This window comes from Amblyomma mixtum, chromosome 9 (assembly GCF_055824585.1).
Source record: "Amblyomma mixtum isolate Tamu chromosome 9, ASM5582458v1, whole genome shotgun sequence".
NCBI lineage: Eukaryota > Metazoa > Arthropoda > Arachnida > Ixodida > Ixodidae > Amblyomma > Amblyomma mixtum.
Genome location: NC_143020.1, coordinates 47934848 through 47961606, shown reverse-complemented (window position 1 = coordinate 47961606; position 26759 = coordinate 47934848). Strand labels below are relative to the sequence as shown.

The following is a 26759-nucleotide window of genomic DNA, read 5'->3' as shown; positions in this document are numbered from 1 at the left end:
GTCGGGTGATGTGCGGATATATTCATTGGTTTGGTTTATACCCCATAAACCAAACCAATAAATATATCCGCACATCACCCGACGGCAGTTTTCTGCTTGTTTTTTCTTTCAACGCTTTAACGACCGGAAGCCACTCCGGGTATGAGGGATGCCGTAATGAAGGGCTCGGGAAATATCGAACACCTGGGGTTCTTTAATCTGTAGTATGAACGCACAGTACACTGGCCTCTAGAATTTCACCTGCATCGAAATACGACCGCCGCGGCAGGGATCGAACCCGCGTTTTTTAGGGGGTTGAGTCACCGCGACGGTTTTAGTGAAATCGTAAATTATTTGAAGAGAACTTGTTCATAAATTGTTTCTTGCTCAAAAATTCTTTTTACCAGAATTGTTGGGTATCCTTTTGCCAAGTAGCTTGTGGCGGACCACTCCGCTTCAACTGGCTTTTTGCTTTCTTGCGAAACATGGTGCCCGTGTCTAGAGAAAGTCACTCTCTTGTACAATCTGCGCACCGATTCTGCATCCTTGCCAACGCAGCTGCACAATAACCGTGGTGCTTCTTCAGTTATACACCTGTACTGTGCTGTTGAGGAGCACATACTAAATTGTCCGCTAATACGGCAACGCTTTTCCTGTGAGCGTGAGGCTTTCGTGCGCATCCCGAGGAGCTGAACTAAGACACTGGGCAGCCGCGCTCACGTGGTGCTACCGGAAAGTACGCGAGGTAAAAGGCGCACGTTAGCCAGGTCATTATTGAAATTCTTAGAAGACGTCGGCCTTCTGAGAAACTAGAGTTGTGGTGTGGGTCTGTTGGTCTAGTGTCATGGCTAGAAGGGCAGCGCGAAAAGACACAAACACAAAAGCCCAAGCACAGGAGAGACTAAGTAGGAATACGGTGAATAGTAGTACAGCGTCCCGTACGGTTGGCTGCAGTTTCCATTTCAGTGCGTGCTCCAAGGAAGTGTATGTGCTCGTGCATGTTGCCGTCCTCATTACACTGACATAATTTTCTCGTCATCTTCTAAAAAGCCAGTGGGAAAGACGTTTACACGTTGAACGTCCTTTCTACAAAAAGTTTCTCCTGTCTTATAATTCCATTGACCTATGTGCTAAAGCTGAAACCTCTCACACAAAAAACAAGCGCCAAGCACAATGTTTCAAACCAAGTACACGTACCTGGTCAGGTAAACAGCAATATCACAATGACTGAAAGCACCTCGACGTGCGTATTGTTTCATGGTATCCAATGTCGCTTCCGCATCCACGTCCGTCCCGTTATTCGTCCTGTTGGTGATAATATCACTCTAGAATAGCAAGAATAACGGTAGCAGCGAAAAAGAAAGTGTTGGACAAAATGCCGATGCACTGTTGTTTTAAAAAATTGGTTTAGAGAAGAAACCGCAGACGACACCCAAGAAAATATTTTTTTTCCGAACAAGCTTAGTTAACAAATTCTGCAATCTTAAGCAGTTTATGCTTCATTAATTCATCATTCTCAGCTTTATGAAAACAGAGGTTAGCTTTGGTAATATGTTTTGATGCCCTAACAATTTCTCCTTTTTGTGTTACACGTTTAAGAAGGTGTGCTAGAAAACGACCGTAGTAGCGTCAGCTTATGATGACACCATCATTTGCCAAACTACCTTCGCGAAATTTTAAAGGCACAGGCGGAAGCAAGTTCTTCCTTTACACTGATGTTCAGGAAAAAACGAGCAAGCAGATCTTTGAACTCGCAGCAGAATAGACAGCTACTTTGTGCAAACATACTGATGAGTTCATAGGTGAAATAGTCGTGGAAGTCAGAAGCAAGTTGAAGATCTTTAAATCCATATTTATGGCAAGACTATCCTCTAATCCAGCAGACTGGAGGCGAGAATGATATTTTGCATTTTTGAAAAGAATGTCTTACCATATTTCGTATGATCTTGTTAAGTTGGAACCGTACCTTCGGCTGTGTCATGTCGAGGAACCTGAGGGCTACCTTCACCCAAAAAAAGAAACAAACAAGTATTAAAAAGAACATTGCAAGCTTTCTATGAAACCATCTCTTTTCAGAATTTTCACCTTGATATGCGAATACAACCACACACCTTAAAGTGCTTCAATGTCAATGTTAAATTTGGCGAAGTGTTTTTTTTTGCCCAATTGAATGAAAATTCGTTTAGTTATTCTGTGGGCACAGAGACAGCTCGAAGTGCCATGACTGATATGGTTCACAAGGTTAAGGAATTGAGGGGACCGGTATGAGATACTTTGAGAATAAAAAGAAAGATGCCTACCGCATTTAACATTTTAGAAATGTACTGTACAAGATCGTAGATGTCTTTAAATGCAGACTCATATTTACGGTCCACAACAAAGCAGGTTTCGACAATGAACCTCATGGGATGCTTTTTGGGTCTCTCGGTTTGGGTTTCTGTAAGGAAAAAAAAATATCAGAAGGCATTAAGGCTGCGGACTTGCTGTGAAGACGAATGCAATAGTGGGCCATCGTGAGCGTCCGACCTCGAAGCAGGTTGCTCACTCAGAAATGCAACGAAGACGCATCTCCGAACGCTGATTGCACATAGCTCGAAAGTGCAACAAAGGTCCAAATGAAACACTCGGACCCTCGCTTCGAATTCCTGTCACGAGCTTGCCCCCAACCGAAGAGATGTATGCTATGTGCAGAAAGAAATCATATGTCACCACCTGCAACGATGTACGAGGAGCGGTTGCGTCACTGGTTTGGTTTGGTTTGGTTTAAGTGGTTTAACGTCCCAAAGCGACTGAGGCTATGAGAGACGCCGTAGCAAAGGGGTCATTATTTCGGCACAAAAAATATTTTCTGGGGAGAACAAGTGCCCCAGTAACTGCCTCAGATCTCGGGGGAAACCTGAACCGCACCTTAGGAGAAGGCGTAGCTTAGATCCATGCAATTGAAGATGCATATGTCGTCGGTTCGAATCTCTGTAGAAAGCTATAGCCTCGAACTTGACTAGCACATGTAAGCATGCAACGAGAAATCGCACGACACCGCCCGCAATGCTGTAGGGCAAGCGGTTGCTGACAATTTTACCATGAATGTAGTCTAGAAAACTGGTTACACATTGACGTCAGCCAGGGGGGGATATGGAGACGAACGACTGTATATGATTGTGTGAAATGGCTGTGCTCGGCTTGCTAGTAAAGAGGCCCAATCTTTAGCTGGCGTGCGCGACGGCCGGTTTTTCAGCACTCCTGCTCTTTTTGACGAAGCAAACTTGCGGAAAGCTCAATATTAAGCACGGGCTTAGTGAACTTGCGCTTAGATTTGATATATTCGCAATTTTGCCCCGTCATAAGCTGGAAGAGTATGGAAAAAGCGGCCGTCACGCACGCCAGCTAAAGGTTTGTCCTGCTGTACGTTCTCGGCTGCTTGGTGACGTCACCCTATTTTTCTTGCCATCGCTGTAATTCTCTGTATCATCTGCGAGTGTACACATTAAAACACGCTTTCGGTTTTTCTCGCAAGGGGACTAGTAATGTTTTCTTATTAATAAAAATATGAATGAGTACCAATGGTCACTTTTTAAGAATCCTGACCTCAGTGCAATTTCAAAAAATTCGACATCCCGAGAATTTATACATGCGAGTGAAATCACTTCCCACGATAAGTACACAACTGGAGTCTGAAAAAAAAACACTTTGGGAACACGATTTGGCTTTTGTACTCTGCTCGATACTTTTCCGCAAGCACAAGCTAACTGAGTGTATATATGCTATCTTGCGCAAAATCTGTTTGGCTTTTCCACAAAGCAATGTTAGGCTTTACGCCCCTATATGCAGCGCTTCTCTGGAAGCCAGGAACCAGGCAGAATGCAAGCAACTTTCGCGAAGTAGACGCCCAACTGCGACATCCTCGCGAATCAGTGGAAAGAGGTTGGGTACAAAGAGAGCCATGTATTCTGTGCGACATGAGTTGTTTGCGAGCACGTGATGTTACGGTTGAAGTCTCATGTCTCAGTTTTCAGATGTCTGTGACAAAAAACTGAAACTCTGGGAGTGTCACAAGCGCCTCTAAGAGGCTTTAATTCCAGCCTGGCTGCATGACATGCAATATGCTGCATTTTATTGAGAAATCACTCTTCAGACAGGTAAAACAAAATTTACATCTTGCGATGTCTTTGGGTTTGTACCAAGTGAAATAACTAAATAAACAATATTATATGAAATAACTTTTGCCGCGAGAGGGATTCTAACTCGCGGTTGAGGGAACAAGTCAGCATCAATGTCCAGTCCACGAGAGCACTAGGCTCTCGCTGCAGCCGATCACAACTGGTGTTAAGCTGCACCTCTCGCACTGTGCGTTGGAAATCGTCTTCACCAACTTCCATCTGGAGTGACTAGACACAGACCGAGATTGTTCCTTCTGCATCATCTTCGTTATCGCTCATGCAATTTTGCTTCCGCATGATCCTAGAATTTAAGCAAACTTCTCTGTCTTCTTTGTAATTTTATTGCACGGCATTACTTATTTTAAATTGGTTTAAACTGGTTGGGCCAAAGGCGGAGCAGGCGGGACAGTTCTTATTTTTATTTTTCTCGGGCTGCCCACCATCTAACGATGTATGCACTGACTACGGTGGAGAGGGATGAATTTTGGCGTGAAAATGAAAGTTGTAAGCAGTGCCAAACTGTTTTCTTTTTTTTCTCTTTAGAAACACAATAATTGCTAAAGTAAGGACGAGTGTTCGGAGAGCTGTATGAAGAGAAAAAATGGACTGACGGAGACTTTCTATGCAAAGATATTTCCTCTTCAATGAGGTCATTGAAGAGGAAATATCTTTGCCTAGAAAGACTGGCCTGTGCACACCTGGTGCACACCAACATCTTTCTGCCCCGCGTCTCGTACTAGGCGCTTCTGGTCAGATTGCAAACCTCGCTCTGAAAGAATGTGCCCCTCTGCCAAAAGTAACCGAGCACATGCTATTGCTTCTGAACCGTATAATAGAACATGTTAGGGCAACCCTAAAGACAGAAAGGTGTCAAAACGTGAGGACAAGGGCTCACATTTAAACAGACTCAGAACTTAAGAGCTGACATAAGAGCTTCGCTCAGTGGCTAAGAAACAAACCACCATTGCCCGGTTACTTTTGCAAGGACGGTACGTGCCGACTCAAAAAATCCTGAATGCAGAAGAGATGGATCTGGATATACGACTAAAAGCCACTGAACTAAAAAAGCATGCATGTTAACATTGCGAGCACAGGCCTGCATCTGGAGCATAGTGAGGTGGCGGATGAGCCACGGCTATGTGTAAATATTTTGCTCTTTTCTTTCAACGCACCGGCATAAACTTGCGACAATGCACTCGTTATTAATGTTAAAGTGAGCCGCTCGAGTTGTATTTTATGCGAATTGTATAGTACCGAGAAAGAAAATATCCAGAAGAAGAGATTCGGTATCGGAGAGTAGACGCAAGAAATGAAAAAAAAAATGCTTATTACTTTATATGCGCACCGAATATTTTCTTTGATTAAAAATGCTTATATTGCAAATAACTTTTATTAGAATGCATCTTCATAATTTTGCTGACTGTGTGTGACTGTTTAAGTGAACGAGTTTGACACACTTATTTGTATGCAGATGTATGCTATGAGGTTCAAGGCCGTCAAGGCAAACATTTAGAGTGAGCGGTGGTAGAAGTATTTATGAATTTTGGATCTGGTTCTCACAAGAGTGCGTGCTCTGACGCCTTTATGTAATTTTCAATCCTCAGAAACATAAATTGCAGGCAGTAAGGTGCATATGTATAAGGTGGAGAGGTACTGCCACTGCTTTTCACCACACACATCAGCTGGGTTGTGCATGACTTACTTTAAATTGCACTGCTGAATAAGACCGGTTGCATTCTCAGCAATACTGACCATCAGTTTCATTTGTCTCGTCCTCCTCCAGAAATGGAGCGCCTTCAGTGGCTTCATCTGGCAAGGAAAAAAAAGGCAGGGTATGTGGACATACCACTTCTTGAAAGACGTTGTTTAATGTAGTCATGATGATCTCGAAGGATAAGAATGTTGTGCAATACGCAGAGCAACTTCTTACAGTTGCTAAATTAATTGTCTACCCTCATACGATCAAAATTTAAGTAGGACACTAAGGATTATACTACTCTTCTGCAACATACCTGGATATACGCTGACTATGGCAAAGGTGCATACCTTCTGAAATCTTTGGCCTTGAATTTTTCATGCAAGTAAAAATGGCAGTTCAACCGAGAGCGCAAATTATGCCTTCTTCATATCTTTCATAAGTTTCGCATGGTTATATTTTGCCAAGTTACAAGGTTGTAGGATGTGTTTTGCCATTGTTACCTTTCTTTGTGCAGTTGGATGTGGCTCTTTATCCGACAAGTGATATACACGTTCAATAAGACCATACTTCTTCCTTGACGGTTCTAAATCGCTATAATGGGCTTAGCGAACAGTGTTCCCCTGCAAGATGAGATTCTGTACTCCACAATATCTCTTGCTTAACGCTCGGCTCAAATGCCCAATATGGTGTATCCATTGTGCCTGGCATTCTAGTTCCTGAGAGGTTCATAGGTATTCCAGGCTGCCTGCTAGTTGTGGTGGCACTGTACAAAAGTGCTTCTGAACAACTAATGAATGCTTTTTTTATGAAAAGAGAGAATTGCACTTTGCAGTTTCATTCCCTCCTTTATTTCTATTAGAAATGCGTGCTAAAAAGATCATGCCCTCAAATTCTTGCTTTCTCAATACGCATTCTCGCTAGACACTTTTGTTATTGGCTGTAGAGAACTGACGCGCTTTCTGAATAGGCCTTGCCTCGAAACACCAAAGGAATGATTTGAATTTATAGCAAATGCTTTTTTTAGGAACCCTTGCTATGAAATCTAAATATTCGCAACAGAGTCCTCAACAAGCTTTTGCTGATCCAAGTAGTCTTGCCTAAGTTCCCGTCATTGAACTAAAAGCACAATGTGCGGCAAAATGGTTGCATTACATGGACATACATTATAGGAAAAAATTCTTCAGGAAGTGATAGCGTAAACTATCGCCAAAAGCATTGTTATTACTCGATGGCTCCAGACTGTCGTGTGGACGCGTAGGGTGAAACTCACTTGCTTTCATATGAAGAGGCCGGGCAAACGTGCGCTCCAAAGGAGTTTGTACCACTTTTCACGTGTTTTGGAGACTTTCGATTCCTATTGTACGTTATGAGTATTATTTAATTGGTTCAAAGCCGTTCGGCACTGTTATCGTCACACAGAATTGAAAACATAAGATGGTGTTTAATTACTGGAACTTGAAGGCACTGGAGCCGGCATGCATATAACGTTTTCACAAGTTGTGTCATGATTAATTGCTTCACAAAGACATTTCAGAGCAATCAGCAGCCATCTCCATACGTTGCGATTATGTTTAAACATCAAACTCGGGAAAGGACACATATCTCGCGCAACATAGAAGTTTGTGCCGTGCAACATCACCGAACGCAGGATTTCGCCATTAGAGATAGCTACTGAATGCGACGGTTTTTGTGTTAAAGAACTAAGAAAATTCGCATTAATGAATACGCTGTGTGATCTGTTGAAATTCTCAAAATTATCGTTACCATTTTTAAATTTATAATCCTGGCTCGCAGCGTGGAGTTAAAACAATATATTTTTTCTATGTTATAAGCTTGATATTTTTCATTAGTGACTGAGAGGCGATAACGCTCATTAGTATGCGTTATAGAATGTTGTTTTATTACCATAGTCGAGTTGCCTTTTAGTCCACGTCTTACCAATGTATTTTTGAACTGTGTCCAATACTTCTACACACTTGAGACGCACAGAGCTGGATGCAGAAGGAGTGCAGCTACATTTAGAGTTTGCGTCAAAAGTTCCCAGGCTACAGGGGCTGCTTTTCATCTGTATAGTGAGGCTTCTGCGACCCCCCTGAAACTCAAAAATATGTGTAGGCGTTAGGAAAACCATCTTTCTCATCTTTGAGAACATTGGTATGATTACAGGCGTCTGAAATGTCCGAGTATGCTGCTGAGTAGAGAAGCCGAGCAAGTGGTCTGGAATCGTCCGATGAACCTCTACATTGTTTTTTCTTCTGTAATGTCTCATCAGGCGTTTCTCGTGAGAAGAATTTTGAAGACACTTGTGTAAAGCCCACCGAGAGCAATGGCGAATTGAGGCTCCCAGCGTAACAGAAGTTACTTTCTGTGTCACGCGCAAAGCTTATCGTCTTGAGGGCTCACGTAATAATTAATCATATCGTGTACGCATAGTGAATACTCTCAACGTGGCGGCATCGCTAGTGAAGAATAGGTTCTTGTCCGCAACATAGATTATAAAAGAATGAAACTAATGCGCCGATCTCATTGTGCTCAGCTGGAACGCGCTTAGCAAGATGTCTGTCTGCACTAGACTATGTCTTTCATAGGAGGTGCCGCTGACAGTGCCGCGAATGCTTTGAAAGGCTGTGATATGACGCAGTTCTTTAGTTAAGGCGATTTTTCTTGAGTAGTGGCTAGAGAATGCTAATCTCATTTCGCTATTTATGGAGAGCTGGGAAAATCGCGGCTTATTTATGGTTTTAGCAAGAAAATATTTCCTTCATAAGTTATGAAGGTTTGAAGCCGTTGTTATTCAAATGATATTACTACCCAATGTCAGTCATTAACTGAGCCAAAATTATGAATTGGCTTTAGAGTCTTTGTGTCAAACATTGTATTCGACTTTGCTGCAGACACGCTAGCCCTAAACCTTATGTTTTTACTTCTTCATGTCTTGTGTTTTGAAATGGTTATATTTTAAATGAACTTCATTTTTCAACTTTTGTGATTGCCTTTTGGGTGTCCATGCCTCGGATCATCACTTTCTCAGAAACACTACAGATAGTCCGTGCGAAACGCGAAGGCATTAAGCATATTCGTTTTGTTGAAAATGCGCACGGGAACCAATATTTTTGCGATTTACGCTTACATTGAGAATGAACACAAGCATGAAATGCTTGCAGGTGTAGTGTTGCCATGTGTAATATTTCTGGAGAAAACAACGGGAAGTAAAGCACACAGGACAGCTCACCGTAGTATGCAATGCTTGTATTTGTCGGTGTGGTGGTGTCCATTTCGCCATCTAGAAAATCTGATAAAAACAACAAATAAAAGGTGAGAGCTTTGCACTTTGTGTGAAACCAGCGGTTTGTCCCTGACAGGTTTAAATATTCAAATCAAAATGCAAATAACTACAGCATGATTCTGATTCGTAACACAGTTTTGTTTCTGAGGAGATCCAAAATGCCTTATATAAGCAACCCAGAAAGTTACATCAGGACAGTATATTCGTTATAAGTTTTAAACCAACAAAACAAGAATTAAAAATTCCTTACCATCATTTTGATCAGACTCATATCCGTCGGAATCTTCTGTGCTGTCCATGTTGTCCACTAGACAGAGCGAGACGGATGAAAAAGATCCAATAAATCTATTCCAAAGCTTCTCATCTTGCTTGAAAACTTAGAAAAGTTCTTATGACTGGTTGTATTTTTGAAAATATTGTACAAATTATATTATATTCTCACTTTATTGCTATGCCCAATTGTTCTTCCACTGACTTGCCCCGAGAGAGACTAGCTCATAGGACACTCACTTGTTTCCCTGAAACCTTAGCATATAATGAGAACATTGTTTTGTCGTAGTGCGTGTTTGAATTGCACTGACCCAAGAACTATTCGACTCATTGTTTTTACTTTGAAAATATTATTGCAGTAATATTTTGTTCTTTTCAAATATATCATACAATTATGAACAATTTTTTCGAAACTGGGCAGCCCAGAAAAATTTGTGCAGAGGCTCAGTAACATTTTTTATTCTCTGTGATGGGCTTCTCTCTGGAAAAATGATATTTCGTGCACGTATGAGCAATAGGAAACGGTGGCGAAGTGTATACCGCAGGGTTCAGTTTTGAGTTCAATTTCTATTCTGCATATATCGGCACGAAATGAAATGGGGAAAAGACAAGCGACACGCGAACACACAATTACGGGGAACTTACGCAAAATTTGACTGATTGTTGGCAAAGTTCATTTTCTTTCAAAGAAATGAAGACCACTCTTTCAAAGTCTGAAAGAACACCTCCCGCTTCTTCTCGCGCATAGCTATAGTTAACTCTAGAATGAAGCGGCTTTTTGCCGTCAAAGGACCCCCTCCCAGTCATTGGCGTCGGTCGGTTCTCATGAACCTGCTAGCGTGCGAGTGCTAGGATCGGTGTAAAAATCGAGGGGGGAGACTAACAGCGACTACGGAGGGAGGGGACTGTCTCCTTTCATCTTCCACTCTCTGCATCGGTAAGCTAGCAGCTTATCAGAATCGGCCGACTCCATGGGCTCGAAGGAGGCCCTTTGGCGGGAAAAAGCAGCTTCATTCTGGTGTTGTATCGGACTACAGTACATCTGTGTTCAATGTTTGGTTCATGCGTTTATGGGGGTTTAACGTCCCAAACCGACTCAGGCTATGAATAACGCTGTAGTGAAGGGCTCCGGAAATTTCGACCTGATGGGGTTCTTTCACATGCGCGAACATGGCACAGCACACGGCCTCTAGAATTTCGCCACCATCGAAACTCGGCCACCACGGCCGGGATCGATCCCGCGTCTTTTGGGACAGCAGCCAAGCGTCATAACCACTGAGCCACCGAAGTGGCCTCCTTGTCCAGTTTTTAGATTTTTTTTTCGACTTTTCCCTTTTTCGCTGCCATAACATGACGCTGTTTGCATATGCCCATGGTGTCTCCTATAGCCTACGCCTTTCCTGTGATGGTGCCATAATTTTCTTTTGTGCGTGCTGTAGACCTAGGGATTTTTATTCTACAGCTTCGTGCAAGTGATATTTAATAAAACGTGCTGAGCCAGTCAGTGCAGATAGCTTAGTACCGGTGTGCATGCCTCCCTATTTCCTTTCCATAATATCGTAAATGGCATGTTATTTTGAAGCGACTATTAAACGAAGGTTGCTGCGGAACAGAGTATTTCTATACTGCTAAGTGTGCAGATAGCGAAGAGTTTTCATGATGATGAACTTCAAGTAGACATGTTCGAGATTATGAGATTAACCGACATAATATATGCAACACGGCCACTCGGTGGGCTCTATCGATATGTTCGAGAAGCAGGGATTTGCTAACGAAGTGAAATTAGGGAACACTGTTCAATGACCAGTTTCACTATGTCGAATTTCCTCCTCGTTATGATAGCGGCGTGAATGTCGATCACAGCAATTTTACCGCAATCTGTTTAGTGCTGCTAAATTTACAAGCGATGAGAAATAAAGTCAAATTTAACGCACATTGTGTTCTATTTATTTCCGTTGCGCAGAGTCTGTTGCCTTGCATTCAAACGCGGCGTTATAATTGCAACTGCATTGATCTGTACACGATTTCACCCACCATGCAGTAGATGTGACGGCGTACTACGCCCTAGGTATTTAGAGTCCATGCTTATGTCTGCAAGCGAGCTCTGTGGAATGCTGAGGAGGCATTCAGTGCGACGCTATCTCACCCCCCCCCCCCCCCCCCCCCCGGTCCCGCTACCTCCTCTTTTGATGTCTTCAAGAAAGACATACAGATGTTTCGGGCTGGCTGACGAAGCGTCACTAAAGTGCGTGAGTCCTGCTGGCCGGTATGGAGTCCGCTCGGGTGTTCCGTAGAAAGGAGCAAGTTAAGTGATGAAGCAGCTTTGCATTTGAAGCATTGGTGTCTTAGGTTGCGTAAACTTGATCCCAAGAAACGACACTATAATGCAGTAACGTTCTTGTGAACAACCAAAAATGATTGCAGAGATTATCTTGCTTACACTGTTCTGATGAAGAGTCTGTTCTTTCTGACGAAGAGTCTGCTCTTTCCATGATTTTAACAACTTCGTGTTGGGTAAGACCGTTTGAGCGTTGGGAACCGACAACTGGAGCCATTCTCAGATCGGGATTAAGCATACCGCACTGAAAAAAATGACGGCGTCACCTTTTTAGTTTAAGGCATACTACAGAAGCCACACCGACTTAACTTTCATCTGCTAAGCAAGATGATTTACTAAGTACTGGGTTACGGTTTTCCAAAGCTCTCAGCTTTGCTCTGCAGTATTAACGTATTCGAAATCTCGTATTTAGTTGTTATACTCAAAAAGAAGGTGCACAACCTTTGCGATTGTTGAGCTTTGGATGTAATGGGAAGGCAAAAGTTGGTTTCTTTATAATTTACGCACCTGCCTGTTGAGAAAAGGTGGTCGATGCTTTAACATAAAGAAAAGGCTGTATGTTCATATTAGAGACCTTTAACTGAGCGGATTGATTAACGCGAAGTGAAACGAAGTTCAATAGAAGGGACGCCACTGCGCATGCGCAGAACAATGACGCGACAGTGGATTTGCAGGGTGACGCGCTCGCCCGCTCGTCTGGACATCCTAGAGGACCTCGCGCATCGAGAGAGCGTCTATGCGGAGACTTACTTGGGATACTTCCAGCAGAAGCGTCGGCGTATCAGCGTCATCGCTAGTGTTCTAGAAGGCCCCTAGAACACTGTAGTTACCGTGTACAAACGCTGCACTACCACGCCTGCAGGCGAAAAAATTGGAGGGCACATTCCGCCTTAAGAACACCACATGACAGCGTAATGAGTTTCTACCCATATATGCAGGTCATTCTCTACTTTGCATTCATATTCCTAGGAGTCCTCACATCCATCCCGGAGCAGTGGTGCAGCGGTTAAGCAATGCGCCACTGCCCTGCGATGGCAGGCGCTCCTAGCGGTGGGCGTTGTGGGTCCCAGATTATTGTTCCCGAGGGGCCAATGATTAATTTCAAGGCCAGCTGCCACGGTGGCTAGTTTGCTCACTATCCGGCGGGCAGGTTATGATGAAGTCTCTAGGTTGCGTGACCAAGCTGGCCCACCTGCCTCTGAGGGTGCCCTATGGGGTGGGGACCACCTGCCAGACGGATGCCCGTGATTGTTTGCTCGCCACGCCAATAACGCCGACACCAGCTTTTCAGGTGCGCTATCGTGATAACGCTATAGTGTTTAAAGCTGCGCAGCTGCTCCACCGCTCATGAAGACCGCTATTACCACCTTCTCTTGCATGAACAATGCTATCTGCAGCCTGCTTACGTCTTCCTTTTCAAATCGAAAATACGTACCGAACACGTCGCCGTCCAGCTCGCCCACACACGGAAGGTGGTTAAAGTCGCGTCTTACCACAATGCTTTTCAGCACAGTGCTAACTCAGCAGTAGGCGGTGTCGGAGGCAGATTGGCATCCTCACTCGCGAAAGATATTTTTACGCGCTCACAGTACAGTCTGAGATAACGTTCACCAGCAAACAACTTGCTTTGAGCTACGGCTTGACTGCGCTCTGACTGTAGCAATATATATTTTTTTCTAACATGATGTCCTCACTGTTAGATTCAGACCACCATTATTCTCGAACATTACACTGCAACAACAAAATGTCAGTTCTATTTATTAGTTTTAGCACAAACAAAGCAAACGTGATTCTTGTTAATTTTATGGTAACTCCAATTGCAACTATTAAGTGGGGCAACAAAGCACTCCGCTCGACATCGCTCTATCTGTGTTCCGGCGGGCAGAGAAGATGCAGTGCTAAAACTAACTTTCCGCGCGATGCTCCGTAGTGGGTTGGGAGCGGTGCGTAACTTATACGCGCTGAGCTAAAATCTGTATTATGGCCTAAGCACTGGCTGTCAGAGCTGGGGTTTAGCAATTACAGAGACAGTCATTCTTCCGCTGTGCAAATCCTGATTCTTCCGCTCCTTTTGTTTTCGAAAAGATACCTCCATCAAAAACAAAATACTTACGATTTCTAAACCCCCGTCCACTGTCTTAATAGCAAGAGCGGCCTGATGGTTCGTGTCGTGGTACAAGTACTTTTCCAGCTCACGACCATATAGCTGTTAAAGAAAATGAAGAGATATATCTTGAGGGACCTTACTTAGTAATTGGTTCTCAAAGGAGTAAAGATTCAATTTTTTTTTCAATGTATTATCGAGGCGACAGATAACTGACCCCCCTGCAAGTTCTGAACCGTTTTGTACTGAATGCGGGCGCCAGATGTGCATCGTCATGTTGCGCCGCCGTGCAGTGTGGCACTGTTCGGAACTTGCAGAGAGACGGGGAGTCAGTTACTTTTGACCCCGATAGTACTTGCGCATCAAAGAAGAGGGAAATATTCAACTAGCGATCTTTTCTGAGGTTGAATAAGAAATAATTTGTTTAATATAAAAATAAATAATTTGTTTCTCATTCCTTGCGCCTCATGTTGGCCATCATACTGCCATGACTCTTTTCTCTAATACATAGTCATTACGGGAGACTTGACAAAAGAAATAGCGAAAGTAAAAGGCGAGCAAGTTGCAAGCGTAGAAGGATTCCACCTGTCGGCTTCAGGAGGAAGAGGAATGAAAAAGGTTTAGAAAAAGAAACAGGCTATCAAGACTAGTGCAATGAAGGAGAACTAAACACTTAGAAAGAAATAAAAGAAAGAAAAGCAGTATAAACTTTAAAAGAAATGTGGAGAGCCAAGTAGCAAAAAAAAACTCCATAAAAGATGCATGCAGCCGAAGGTTGGTAATGGTGCACAGAGGAGCTTTTTCAATACACAAGTGATGATGTCAAAAAGGCATGCAGCACCAAACGTGATACAAAAAAGCTAAAATCGCAATGCCCAGGTCGTGCGATAGCTGACGGCGGGAGCACTTTATGTAAGGTTTTTAGCAGTATGCCTGTATAGAAGAGACACGCACAGAGCTCAGTCACGTGGAGGGTGGGCGAAATTCAGTCTCAGAACAGTGCAGTGCTCCTTTCTGTTTGTGATTTATATATTTTGGGAGAGCCCTAAGTAATGGTTGTTCGCTGAGTGTTATGAAGTCAAAATGAGTGAACTTTTAAGAGCAGTGCCACGTTCAATTCGTTATGTGCGGATTCTATGATTTGTTACGAGACGGCGCCGCAGTCCCAGCAAAAACGTTTCTTCTGACGATACGCAATAAAGAATGGAACTTTCCTGCCCCTGTAAAACAATTATCAAGCATTTGAAGACTTTCCAGGAAGGATATATGAATACAGCAAATATACGTTGGTCAAAATAAGAATTAATAACCGCTTTTTCCTTATAAAAGTTCTGAGTAGAACCCCAATAAATGTAAAACATGCCACTTTAGTTCCACACAAGTAAGTCCGTACGCACAGAGGTCGTGGGCGTGGATACCACTGGCTGCATGTGGTCATTTTTTCATTTGTCTTTCTAATCAATTATCTTTGGCGAAAAAATATTCACTAGTAATCTCCATTGAAAACAGAACAAATTAAAAAAAAGACAAATCTCTCCTTGGTATTTGTGGCTGTTGGCTGCTCTGATAATTATAATAAACCCTTAAATTCCCTTCCCTTGTCTGCTTGAACTGGCTGTATTACAGGTGCAAAAAGCGCGAAAGTAACAAGTGGCAGTATGATCTTGAACTAACGAAGATATGAGAATTGGCTTTTCCGCTTGAAACAAAAACGTTCTAATTAATAGAGGGGTAAAAGGATCTACAGAGGAGAGGCTCGTGGTAAAATGAAGCAATTTCATTTAAGCGTGTGTGGAGCCATGGCTGTAAATGGAGAGCAGAACGTTTTAGTAAAACAGAGCACTAGTGTAGCAACTCCATTAAGGCCAAAAGCTATCGGACTGCGAATCTAGGTGTGCGGTGTCTTCCAAATCATCATTAAACGAAGCGGATCATCTCTTGCTGCGTCCGCACAAAATAGTAATCACAAACACTCGAGGATAAATCCTACTTTCATTGGTAAGCTGCCTGCCAATCACCCAGTCTTAGCATAACGATAAGATTTGATGTTATTTGATATACCGGGTAGAGTAACTTCTGAATCATCTGAACCTACTTTCCGAGTAGATTCGGATACGTTAAACATGAATATGCGCTCGCTATTTAGGAAACAAATGCAGTTTCATCGCTTATACGTATCGCAGTTTATCAAGTTTATAGATTTTATCGCTATTCTTGACTACTTTCTAGTTTTGCCCGTTGAACTGCAGTTAGGTTTATATTATTAGAAATAAGAACTCCGAATACAATTTCTCGTGCACGACGGGTAAAAAATAGAAAAAACGCATGCCTTTCCAGCTACTATCTTTCAAACGAAGGCAAATAATTCTGGACAAAAGCATTTTTGTGCGGAAAGACAATTATGAACGCAAATTTTACGTAAAATGTAAGATTTCACTTTCACAATTAATATATCGGCAGAGGAGCCGACGGCAGACGCTTTTTTTCTATTAATTTTTGTGCTGCCGTCAAAAGCGTTCCTCAGTGTTTTTTTATGCCAGTCTTAATTATTCAATGCTATCAATGGAAACACTTTAAAAGAAAAGTTTTGTGACATATCAGAAGAATGAACCATTGCCTTCAACTTTTCCGCAGAAGTATCTTACAGTTCTTCAACTTTAAAAATTTATGTCCAAGCATATTGGACATGAACTATTTTGAGATGTTATCGGTGCAGACCTTTTGCACTTTGCGAAGACAGAGTAACTGTTTGGGGGCGCTGATTGAAAAGAAATCCACCTGCTTCACAGATGAGCCGAGCAGGACTTGCTTCCAGTAAACTTCTTTTTTGTCGGCCATATCTCTAAGAATAATATGACAGTTTGGTCTGTATAACATAAATACCGAACAATTGCATTTCGAAATGTCTCTTAGTATCTAGTCTACCGAAATAGCGGGGAACTTACAACGACTGCGTCGGAGTCGAAGTCCGTTGATGAAGTGATCAGAATGTTCTCTGCCAGTATCGAAGTTTTTTCTAGACTTAACGTTAGACCCTCGTGAATATGTAATAGTAGGCTACCGTCATCAGCTCTGCTTTCGAAAATCCTTGGGTACACAAGAAAACCTGCAAAATAGATCAACACGATGTCACTTTACCAGACGGATTAAAAAGTGGTGTGACCGTCATTGAACTGGCAAGATTAAAAAATGGTTTGACCCCCTGAGAAAAACTCCAAAGGATAAATGCGCAACGTTGCGGATTAATGTCACTGTTCCCCTACCGGTCAGCCCTCTTTTTAAATCATGCGAAATTTGGTACAAAAACATCTTTATAATATATTTGAAGCTAGCTTTGATTTATTTTCACGCCGGATAAAATTTCAACAGGAATAACGAAATTGCGCATTAATTACCTGTATCGAGGCTATTATTATACCAACTTACTGAATTATGTGCGCTTTTATGACAATTTTTTATTAATGGCGGAAGACAATCTTGCGCAAAGAGCTCGACGGCTAACGCTTGTGATCAGCGGGGAGTGGGAGGTTCATTCCGTTCAAATGTTCTTCCCAAAAGAAACATGAATGAGAGAGGGAGCTCTTACGAACACAGATTTTTAGGGTGTTTAGCCAATGTATAATAAATTTGAAGGAGCTAAACAAACAGAAAGGAAGTTAAAGGAAAGTGTGCTTTTTAAACGAAAATAGTTGAAAGATCTATTTGCCAAAGCATTTCACCCGAGAGAAGTCGAGCACCACGACCGCGATAAGTTTTTACCTCTTTAGAGCAAGAGGTAAGATCACGCCACTAATGATCGAACCCCTGTTTCTGCACATAACATGCGTTCTGCACATAACATGGCATTTTTCTATTGCGTGGTTTACTAATGAAAAATAAAGAAAGGAAAAACCACTCAATGACACCGAAGTTTTTATACAGGGAGAGAGAGAGAGAGAGACTCTTTAATGAAGAGCAGAGAATTTAGCCGGCGTTTAAAAATCGCTGGCATGCTACTCTGCGTAGGGAGGGGAATTTGGGAGATAAAGACAGAAGGAGAGGAGAGTGGAAGAGGTAAAAAAAAACGAAATAAAATGCGGCCATGAAATGGGTACTAAGGATGCAATGGCGAGAATTGATGTAACCTATGGAGTGATGGAGTGCATAGTCCGTCAAATGGGCTGACGAAGTTCACTGCATGAAGAATGCATGAAGGTGACGTGCAAGTGAGTTTAAAGCTTATCAAGATGTCCAATGTCTTTTAAATATGTGAATAGAAAAGTCATTGCAAGTCTCTGTTGCCTAAGGCAGGCTAAGGGACCTAAAACTTTGTCCATTGTAAGGGGCACTAAGCAGAGCTTCTGCATGCAATGTTCATAGTACGCACGCTCGTTGGCATATGCAGGGCACTCAAGCAAGATATGCTCCACAGTTTCTATCGCGGCACAGTTGTCACAGTGCGGACTGTCCATTTGTCTAAAACGGTATCGTAAGCCGTTTGTATATGCAGCATTAAGACGAAGTCGATGATAAAGTGTTTCCAGATGGCGAGGAATTCTGGGTGAGAGTCTTGATCTAAGATGTGGGTCGATTGAGTGAAGAAATTGGTACTGATATGTCGGCAAACTCCAAAGCCGATACATTTCTTCGGAAGCAAAACTTTTGGCCACCTGGGACGCATCAGATTTCGTAAAAAAAGTTCTAATGTATCTCCGATGTTGGTGGCCCTTACGGGCCGCTTCATGTGCTCTTTCATTAGCCTGAATGCCACAGTGAGCAGGTACCCACTGAAATGTTATGCAGTGGCCTGCGGCAATAGCTAAATGATGTAGATATCCGATGTCCAGGGAAACTGGCTGGTGATTCGTTTTCTTCAGCAGGTTGGCCAGGATCTGAAGAGATGCTTTCGAATCGGTGAAGATAACCCAACGGTCGGCGGTTCGGCGCAGGATGTAAGAAACAGCTTCCTTAATGCCGTGAAGCTCAGCTGTCGTAGAGGATGTCCTCCGCTGCAGCCGGTAAGAAAGGGCATGGCCTATTCAGGGCACATAAAGGCCACATGAAGAGGTTTCTTTAGTAGTTGAACCATCGGTGAAGATATGGGTGTGCTGCCTATATTCCTCCGTTAAGTAGGCGAGAGTAGTTTGCAGAAGAGCTGCCTGTGGCATGCGGCTCTTTGCATTCACACCTGGAACAAACTTCTTCACCTTTAGAGGAGAGAGTGTCCATGGAGGAAAGGTCAGAGGTAGTAGTTTCTGTGGCTGATTAATAGTAGGGATGGGCAGGAGCTGCACTGCCTGGCCAAAGCTAGAGTTGCTGTGAGTTAGGTGGACACGGTGCAGGAAGTGCTTCTTCCCTTGAAGAACATGGCGGAGATGGGTACGCATAGTTTCCTGGGCGGCAATCACCTCTAGTGGGAGACATCCTGCCTCCGCTACTGTTCCTGATGCAGAGGAACAGGCATTGAGTCGAAGCCCACGAGATAACATTAGAAACGCTCCCTAAAGAGCAACCACATGCTACACTGAATGCACGTTGTGATGAAGCTATGTTAAGAAGGAGGCGAAGCTTCTGGAAAGGAGGGGGGTTCTGCGGAAGATATTCCAGTTTCCCTCGGAGTTAATTAGTACCTACCAGCCACTACTTGTTGCAAGGACGTCCATTCCTCTCTGTCTATGGCATCTCCTTAGTGGATAAAAAAAAGAACTATATAGGAAGAGAGCAACTACTCAGAGATGTAAACTATGCTCATCACGGGCACTAAATTGTGGCCGATTACGGTACCTGTTACACATGCATAGGTATGGGATGGTCGCGGTTGTTAACTTCATTTGCTAGTTGATGACAGGAAAATAAAGCCATTTTCAACCGAAAGGATACACGATAAGAGCTCTTTTTGTTTCAAAACAGGGACTCTTCCTAAAAGGAAATGTTTCCACATAGGCACCCCATAGCAGTGGGGCAGTTTGACCTTTCTGTGAAAACTGTTTTGTATGTGTGATGTCAGTGGTCGAGCATTAAGAGGAACAGACTTATATTTAGATTATAACCGTGATACTGCAGCCCCCCCCCCTCCCCCGTTTCTCGAATTCTGTTAGTGACAGGTTGCAAGACATATTGCTTCAGAGACGGCGTCCTTGAAGTCAGCGGCCATTGGATTTGCAACTCAGTGGAAAACAGTATGTCCATCGCAAGTGCTTTTCCTTCACGCGCACCTAAGGAAGGCACCTAAGGAAGGCTTGCGTTTATTAGGATAAAATCTGCAGGCGCTGTTCACCACTTAGAGTGGGTTATCTTCATTGTCCATGAGGAAACTTGACAATGGCTCCAAGGAATCTCGAAAAAATCGACGTTCCAAATTTGCTGGGTTTCAAGAATATCACGGCAGTCAAAAAGCGTTAGGACCCAGCGAACTTAAACTGCTAATTACCAAGACCGAGTGTTCTTTCTCGTGCAACTTTGCAACGGGAGGCCAGATATGAAGAGGTGTGGACAGTCACTTCATGATGACAATGTGATGGAGGGGTAAAATCCTCATAAAGCACAGCCTTCAATGAAGCGGAGACGTGTTGGACAGGTGCAGGGTGAATGAGCTCGCAATACAGCTCATTTTGCAGTACGCACATTATCAGCAGGTATCGATATGTGACGGCGAGGATGTACTCTCTGTTGCAAAAGTTTGAAGGGCAGTGCGCAGTTCATCCAAATGGCGCGTTTGGCTGTAAACTTTTGCAAGCGACGACACATGGTGGTTTCGGCTAATGACAACCAGGCGACAGTCAGAGGGCAAGGCGGGAGCCCTTGGCAAGCTGCATTGGTGGTCTTGGGGGGGGGGGGGGGGAGGGGGGTGCTGGACCACTTGTTTCGCGGTAGTGCCATGGTGCGCAGGCATGATGTGGAACGTCCTGGAGTGGAAGTGTCATTGCGGCGGCTCCGTGAAATGTCTGTGTTGTGGCAGCAATAGTTTCAGAGTGCAGTGGCTTCCCCATGAACTGAAAGAGGCATTTAAATGCGGACAGTGACTTCCCAACCGGCAGCTGAAATGTTCCGACACGCTGTTGCTCTCAGTAGGATGCAGTCGGCTAAAGGGAATATAGCTGTGGTATTACCGGGGCAAACCGAGGCTCGGAGGAAGATAACGATTGAGTGCTCGATTAAGGCAGGCCTTCTAATGATTGGGATTAGCGAGGTGTGGTCGGGTTAAAATAGTACCAGCCCGGCATATAGCCGGTTCCGCAGTATGTTGCAGCTGCCAGCGTTTTTCTTCCCTGAAAAAACCGCTGTTGAAACCTTGCTGGTAGTACGTTACTTGTGGGGCAAGATCACGATTCGCGAGCCCTTAAACTGCAATCCTGGGCCTTCACTATGAGTTGAGTTTGCAGTCCATGTACAGTCCAGTGTGCATTTTCAGGCTGTTGGGACAATTATGGAAGCTCGACTCAGGCGAAAGGCAAAGCACGGTGCTTGCGGTACACATAGCGCGGCGGCGCGTGTATCAGGCTGTTGCGACATTTTAAGAGGTTGGCCGAGGGCGAGAGTTCGTCAACGTGGAGCGAGGATGTGCGCAAGGCTTTAGCGAGCCCAAGGAATCCTGACTAACGGCGTCCGTGTAAAAGGGTCTCGTCGCCATCTGAGTGGCGACGCCTGCCGAATGCAGGGAAAGACGGTGGGTTAGGTGCGATGGCAGAGGAGGTAGTGGCTGCAGGTGTTCTCGGGAAAAGCAGGCAGCGTGGTACAGCTGTGCTGCCGGTGGTAACCTAGCCGGCCTGAGACTTGGGCAACGTGTGTGGGGCTAATTCTCGCTGCGAACAGGAGACGGCCATGAAACTGCTCTGCTAGATGCGGTTGTACAAGCACTCAAAAAATACGCTGAAGGCAGTGGAGCGTTCAGAGTGGACGGGAAACTTGAGCTATCGAAAATTACTTGTATGCCGATATCTCCAATGTGAAGTTGAGGCACTAGCGGGCTGCACACGATGGTGACAGGGTCGTTGAGATGGTCCGTAGCGGAGGCAGTGATGTCGACACTGCTGTTGCCAACGATTGGGAGAACGGGGTTTGGCAGAGGCTTGGATGTGCACGGAACAGGGCTGATATGCCGCTCGCCAGAGCAAGAGAGCACTTGAGATTTCCACGGTAACGGCCACAAATGAAGATTGCGGTTCCTTGCCAGAAGCAGGCCATCGTGGATGCGACATCATAGCTTCAAGTAGAGTCCGCAAATCAATGATGCGAACCGCGGCAGAGACTTGCGCAACGAGGTTACCTTGCAAGTGAGTTCGGCTAGTTAGGCATCTCATCGTCGTAAGATACCAGCACGTGCATGCTTGCTAGGAACGTCGGTACAAGCTGAGGATGCTCCGCAGGCGAAGGGGCAAATTGAGGATTGGTGGCGCATTGCGTCGAGTCGGCTCGTTGCGCTGTACCGTTGTGAACTGGCACATCTTGAAATTATTATCGCACGCCGAAATGCCCATGAAATTCAGTTCTCTGTGTTTGGAGAAGGCTTGCGTCAGGCAGAAGGATGCTTAGCTGGTCGCACGGCTCATTTTGGTTGCAGGCTATACTTAATCAAATGAATGGCCACACCTAAAATGTGACGTTGTTGACGAACACGACGGCCTCGACTTCCGCGAGACCTTGCTTCTGGTGGTTCAGGACAAAAAGAAGGGCACGGCAGCGTAGCTCCATTTCCAGGCGTAGGCGGGTGCCACGCGCACGGCCACAGTGTGCGGGTTGCTGCAATGGTGGTAGTCACCAAATTCTTATTGGTAAAGGGGGGGGGGGGGGGGGGAGGAGACGCCAAGTTTTTTTGATGCCGGACCCAGGTGTGAAGAACGGAGACCAGTACTCCATACATAAAATTAGGAGACACATTGGCGACTAAAGTGGTGCAAGGCGAAAGCCTGAGTACAGCATTCTCCCACGAATGTGGTTGTGAATGATGATTCAAGTGCTGCCAGCGAATTAAGCGTTCATTGGCTGTCTGCTTGTGTCACTGATGTGGGGTTAAGATGTTAAGCTTCGCCTCTGAGAATGGAACGCGACAGCGTCTTGCAACGCTGCCAGGGAGTCCACAGAACGCCATCGGCCATTCCGCTCTACGACTTGCTGGACGGTAAATTTATTTCTGAGGAAAGGAAATGGGTGGACATCTGAACCTCGCCGTAAGGGAAGGGGGGAAGATGGGAGGGAACGAAGACACCGTATTAGCTAGACGCGCCTTTGTTCTTCCAAACCATTCAGCTGTCATGGCGGAGTGACTAGCGTGCTCGTGTCGCACTCCGGAGACCCTGGTTCGATTCCCCAACTCGACCAATTTCCTACTCGGTTTTATTGATTTATGTGGTCTGACTAGAAAGGTTAATTAGGCTATTTGATATTTACATTATTGTAATTCTATCCATCGTGTTCTGTCATTCACCTGTCAAATGGTGGAACTGTCTAGGATGTTCCACACAATGTATATGAAACGAGAAACGTCGAAACGAGCAGCGTCGAACTTGGCGGGGAAATGGTTGGTGGTGGAGGTTTCGGCCGCTTATCTTTTTTGCAGTAGCTGTAGTTGCTGCGACGCGCGTCTTTCTTTTCCTCTTTCTTCTGACGTCTTGATTCGCCTCTATCTTAATTAGGCTAATTGGTTGATTAAGCAATTAACTAAACTCAGTCCCCCTTTGTTGCAGCATCACTATACGATCCCTTTAATTGGTTGCATGGTAACTAACCGAAGTACAATTGGCCCCATTTGAAATTCGCGCGCTGTGACGTCACGACCGTTTTGACCAATTGAAAAGCGTGACATTTCTGTCGGCAACTCCTGCTTACAACGATGAGGCATTAAAGGCTTCCGCCTTGAAAACAAGACACACTCGGGCGCAGACTACAGACACACTCTCTCCCATCACCCCTTACCCTAGGCCACTATCATCCCTCCTTCCCCACTCCGGCATGCGCCTTGTGCCCAGAACCCTTCGATTCTTCCCTCCACATCCTTTCCCTCTGCCCGGCAGACCCTCCCCCGCGGGACCTAGAGAACGTCAAGACCTGGGAGGACTAGGAGACCCTGCTGTGCTCGGAAGACCCGGCCGTGCAGACCATTGCCACCGGCCGGGCTGCCAGTGTTATGGACCTCAGGAACATAAACACTTGAGTGCGACCGTGTCGTGTGGGGACCCTGGGGCGTGCCCCGAATTCCTCTTCAAATAAAGTTTTTCTGTGTCTCTTGTCGGTTATGTTAGCTCTGGATCGCAGCCTGCGATCGTCTGTTTCTAATGTGCGATGCCGCTTGCTAGACACTCCTGCTTCCTATGAGCGCTTGCTTGTGTAGTGCCGCAACAAGGACTCTGGTAACACCTTTGACGATGCCCAGTTGCCAGGAGAGCTACATGTTTTCATCCACCGCTGTTTCCCTGCGAGGGAAGAAAAATTCACATCTCCACACAATCCCTGAAGAAACAGGCGGTACGCCGTCTAAGCAACCGCGAATAAAGGTCATAAGACTCGAGCTTGTTGAGGCTTCTTTCGCATTCAAAGAGCGGTTTCGCTTTTCGTTAATGTCGAGGACAATGCCCGAGACAATGTATGCAAGCGTTTGAAACAGATTCACGGGCTACATACAACTGGTAGATTTCAGGGCTTTGCGTCGTATCGGGAGACACACTCCATGCTCCTACTTGTGCCTTGGGAAACTGAACGAGCCACTACACACATTGCATTCTCTGTACTGCCTTGTTTGGGTGCATACGGCGTACAAGGATATGTCATAAAGTTTCCTGAATAGCTCTGTAGCCCGCCAAAAACTGGGCCAGACGGATGTGTAAACTCGGATAGACTCCGCTGCTGCACCGCCGAGAGCTGTTCTTGAGATGATTTTGGAAGCAAATGTTCCCAGTATGCGGTTCAATTATAAAAAAAGAAATGTTTAAAGATGAATGCAGTATGAAATTGTGCGTGAACTGGAAAATAGGCCTTAGAGACGTGAAACACGCTTTGGCAAGCGTAGGGCAAGGAGCTGTACGCAATATTTTAAGTTACACTGGCGCTTGAGTTGTAAAAGCCCACCCCTTTAAGAAAATAAGTAATCTTGACCTTCCTCGAGCAAAATCCCGCAATGCATAGAGCGTGTTAAACGACTCGTGCTTACAGATGGTCAAAGAACAGTCAAGGGGATTGCAGACAGGCATTGTTAGTGCGTTGCAAGGGTCAGTGCCACAACCTTAACTTCAGAATACGCATGCGGGTGTCACTGCCAAGTTTATCTCCGGATTGCTAACCCCTGAGCTGAAGGAGCAACGTGTCCGTGAGAACTCCCAGAGCAGTTATTGCTCGTTAGTGTCTCGTCAAGCACAACATGTTAATGTTTTAGTACCCATCCTACTCGCAAGATTTTACACCTGATGATTTTGTTTCTCAGGGTTGAAGATGCAGCCCAAAGTCGTCCTTTTCACGCCAGTGCCAATACGCATTGCGATTTAGAAAAATTCTCGGAACAGCTTACGAAAAGTTAAGTGAAGGCTGCTGTCCAGCATTGAGACGAACGCTAGAATTGGTGCATTGCTGTGCTAGGCGACCATTTCAAAGGCTATCGTGGTCCAACATGGTTAGTAGTCGCTCTTGTAACAAAGCCTTTCTCGAAAACGTTTTAAGCACCATCGTGAACAGCACTACCAAACGATCTGCAGCCGGTTTTCTTTTGCAATTGCCGTTATGTTGAAGAGAATACGAACAATGTGCTCTAGGACAGACAACTTGGATAAAGAGGAGAGAAATGCCGACTACTACGGCATGCGGCATATAGCATATAACAGAGGTTAGTGCTCTTTTCCCGTTTGATTTCTGTCTTCTCCTTTGCCTTTCCAGCGTAGTCTTGGTTGTGCACAGTCAGGGAGTTTTGATTTTGATTCCTGTAAATAAAGGTTCAATGCATGGATAATCATCCATCAATAGGGAAGCGATCTGGGGGGGGGGGGGGGTATTCAGTATTACTTGCTAGCAGGAGGGCAAAACTGAAAGTTGTGGTGAAGAACTGATATTGTAGCCTACAGTAGTATGTTCCTAAGACGTCGCTGACCCTACAAACGATTGTTGCTTAGAAAATGTTGTCGAAACACTGCGCCGCGTCATACATGCGGTTAAACAGAGTTGTATAGGAAAAACGACGATACTTGCTTGCGCAGGATTCCATAGCGCTGAGCACAAGTTGAACAGAGAAGAGAATGGCAGTCTGCATTATGTGCTTCTTTCTTTCGTCTGCTCAAACAACGTTAGCAGCAACCATAAAAAAAAGACAGAGACAGGAGCACATGACACGAGGCTTAGCACTTCGTGCCTTGCGCCAACTAACTCTGGCAGAGAATCTTCTCAAGCAGGGATGGATTTTCATATATACATTGAATAGTGTTTCATCATGAGAACATTTAAATCCATGGTAAAAAAAGTTCAATGAAAATAAAAGAACAGACTTCTCCACGCGTATATTAGAAGTGAAAGTTGTCAGCAGCTGAAATATAAGCAGCTGTGGTATGAAAAGGTCGGCCAGCTGTTGACAGAATAGGCCGTCGCAGCTGCTAAGGAATTCGCTTCACATGAACTTACTTTCTGAGTGTTCTTTAACCACTGGTCACGTAAGATCCTTACTTACGAAATAAAAGTAAAGATTGGAAAAGCACTTCAGGCAATATTTGGTGACTTTTGTAGGAAAACTGCAATTTTAGACCCGTGCATTTATGCTCTTATGCTCACATTACGGCGTGCATTGCTATGAAGGAAAAAGAAAGTGTGACAAAGGTGTATGTTATAAAGAGACATAAATCATAATACAGCTGTATTAATAATATTGTCACGATGCGGCCAGCTGCAGACGGAGCCATGATGAACGATGAACAAGGGATGATTTTGAATGCTGCTCGTCTCTCCCGAGCGCTCCGTCTCGCGCCACTGCCAGCTTC

At 44.6% G+C, this 26759-nt stretch overlaps 1 protein-coding gene across 1 annotated transcript in view; it reads right to left on the bottom strand.

The window, feature by feature from the left end:
* The window catches only part of LOC149328918 (venom metalloproteinase Antarease-like), a 45121-nt gene extending 18984 nt beyond the window's left edge, over window positions 1-26137 (bottom strand). Inside the window, exons 1-9 of the mRNA XM_089559139.1 lie at window positions 25981-26137; window positions 16779-16939; window positions 13843-13935; window positions 11832-11973; window positions 9372-9428; window positions 5889-5945; window positions 2280-2416; window positions 1910-1981; window positions 1177-1304 (exon numbers count right to left, since the gene is read on the bottom strand). Of these exons, the coding sequence (XP_089415265.1) occupies window positions 1177-1304; window positions 1910-1981; window positions 2280-2416; window positions 5889-5945; window positions 9372-9428; window positions 11832-11973; window positions 13843-13935; window positions 16779-16939; window positions 25981-26041 (908 nt within the window). The 5' untranslated portion in view covers window positions 26042-26137. The remainder of the gene's footprint in view (window positions 1-1176; window positions 1305-1909; window positions 1982-2279; window positions 2417-5888; window positions 5946-9371; window positions 9429-11831; window positions 11974-13842; window positions 13936-16778; window positions 16940-25980) is intronic.
* Between the last annotated feature and the right edge of the window lie 622 nt (window positions 26138-26759).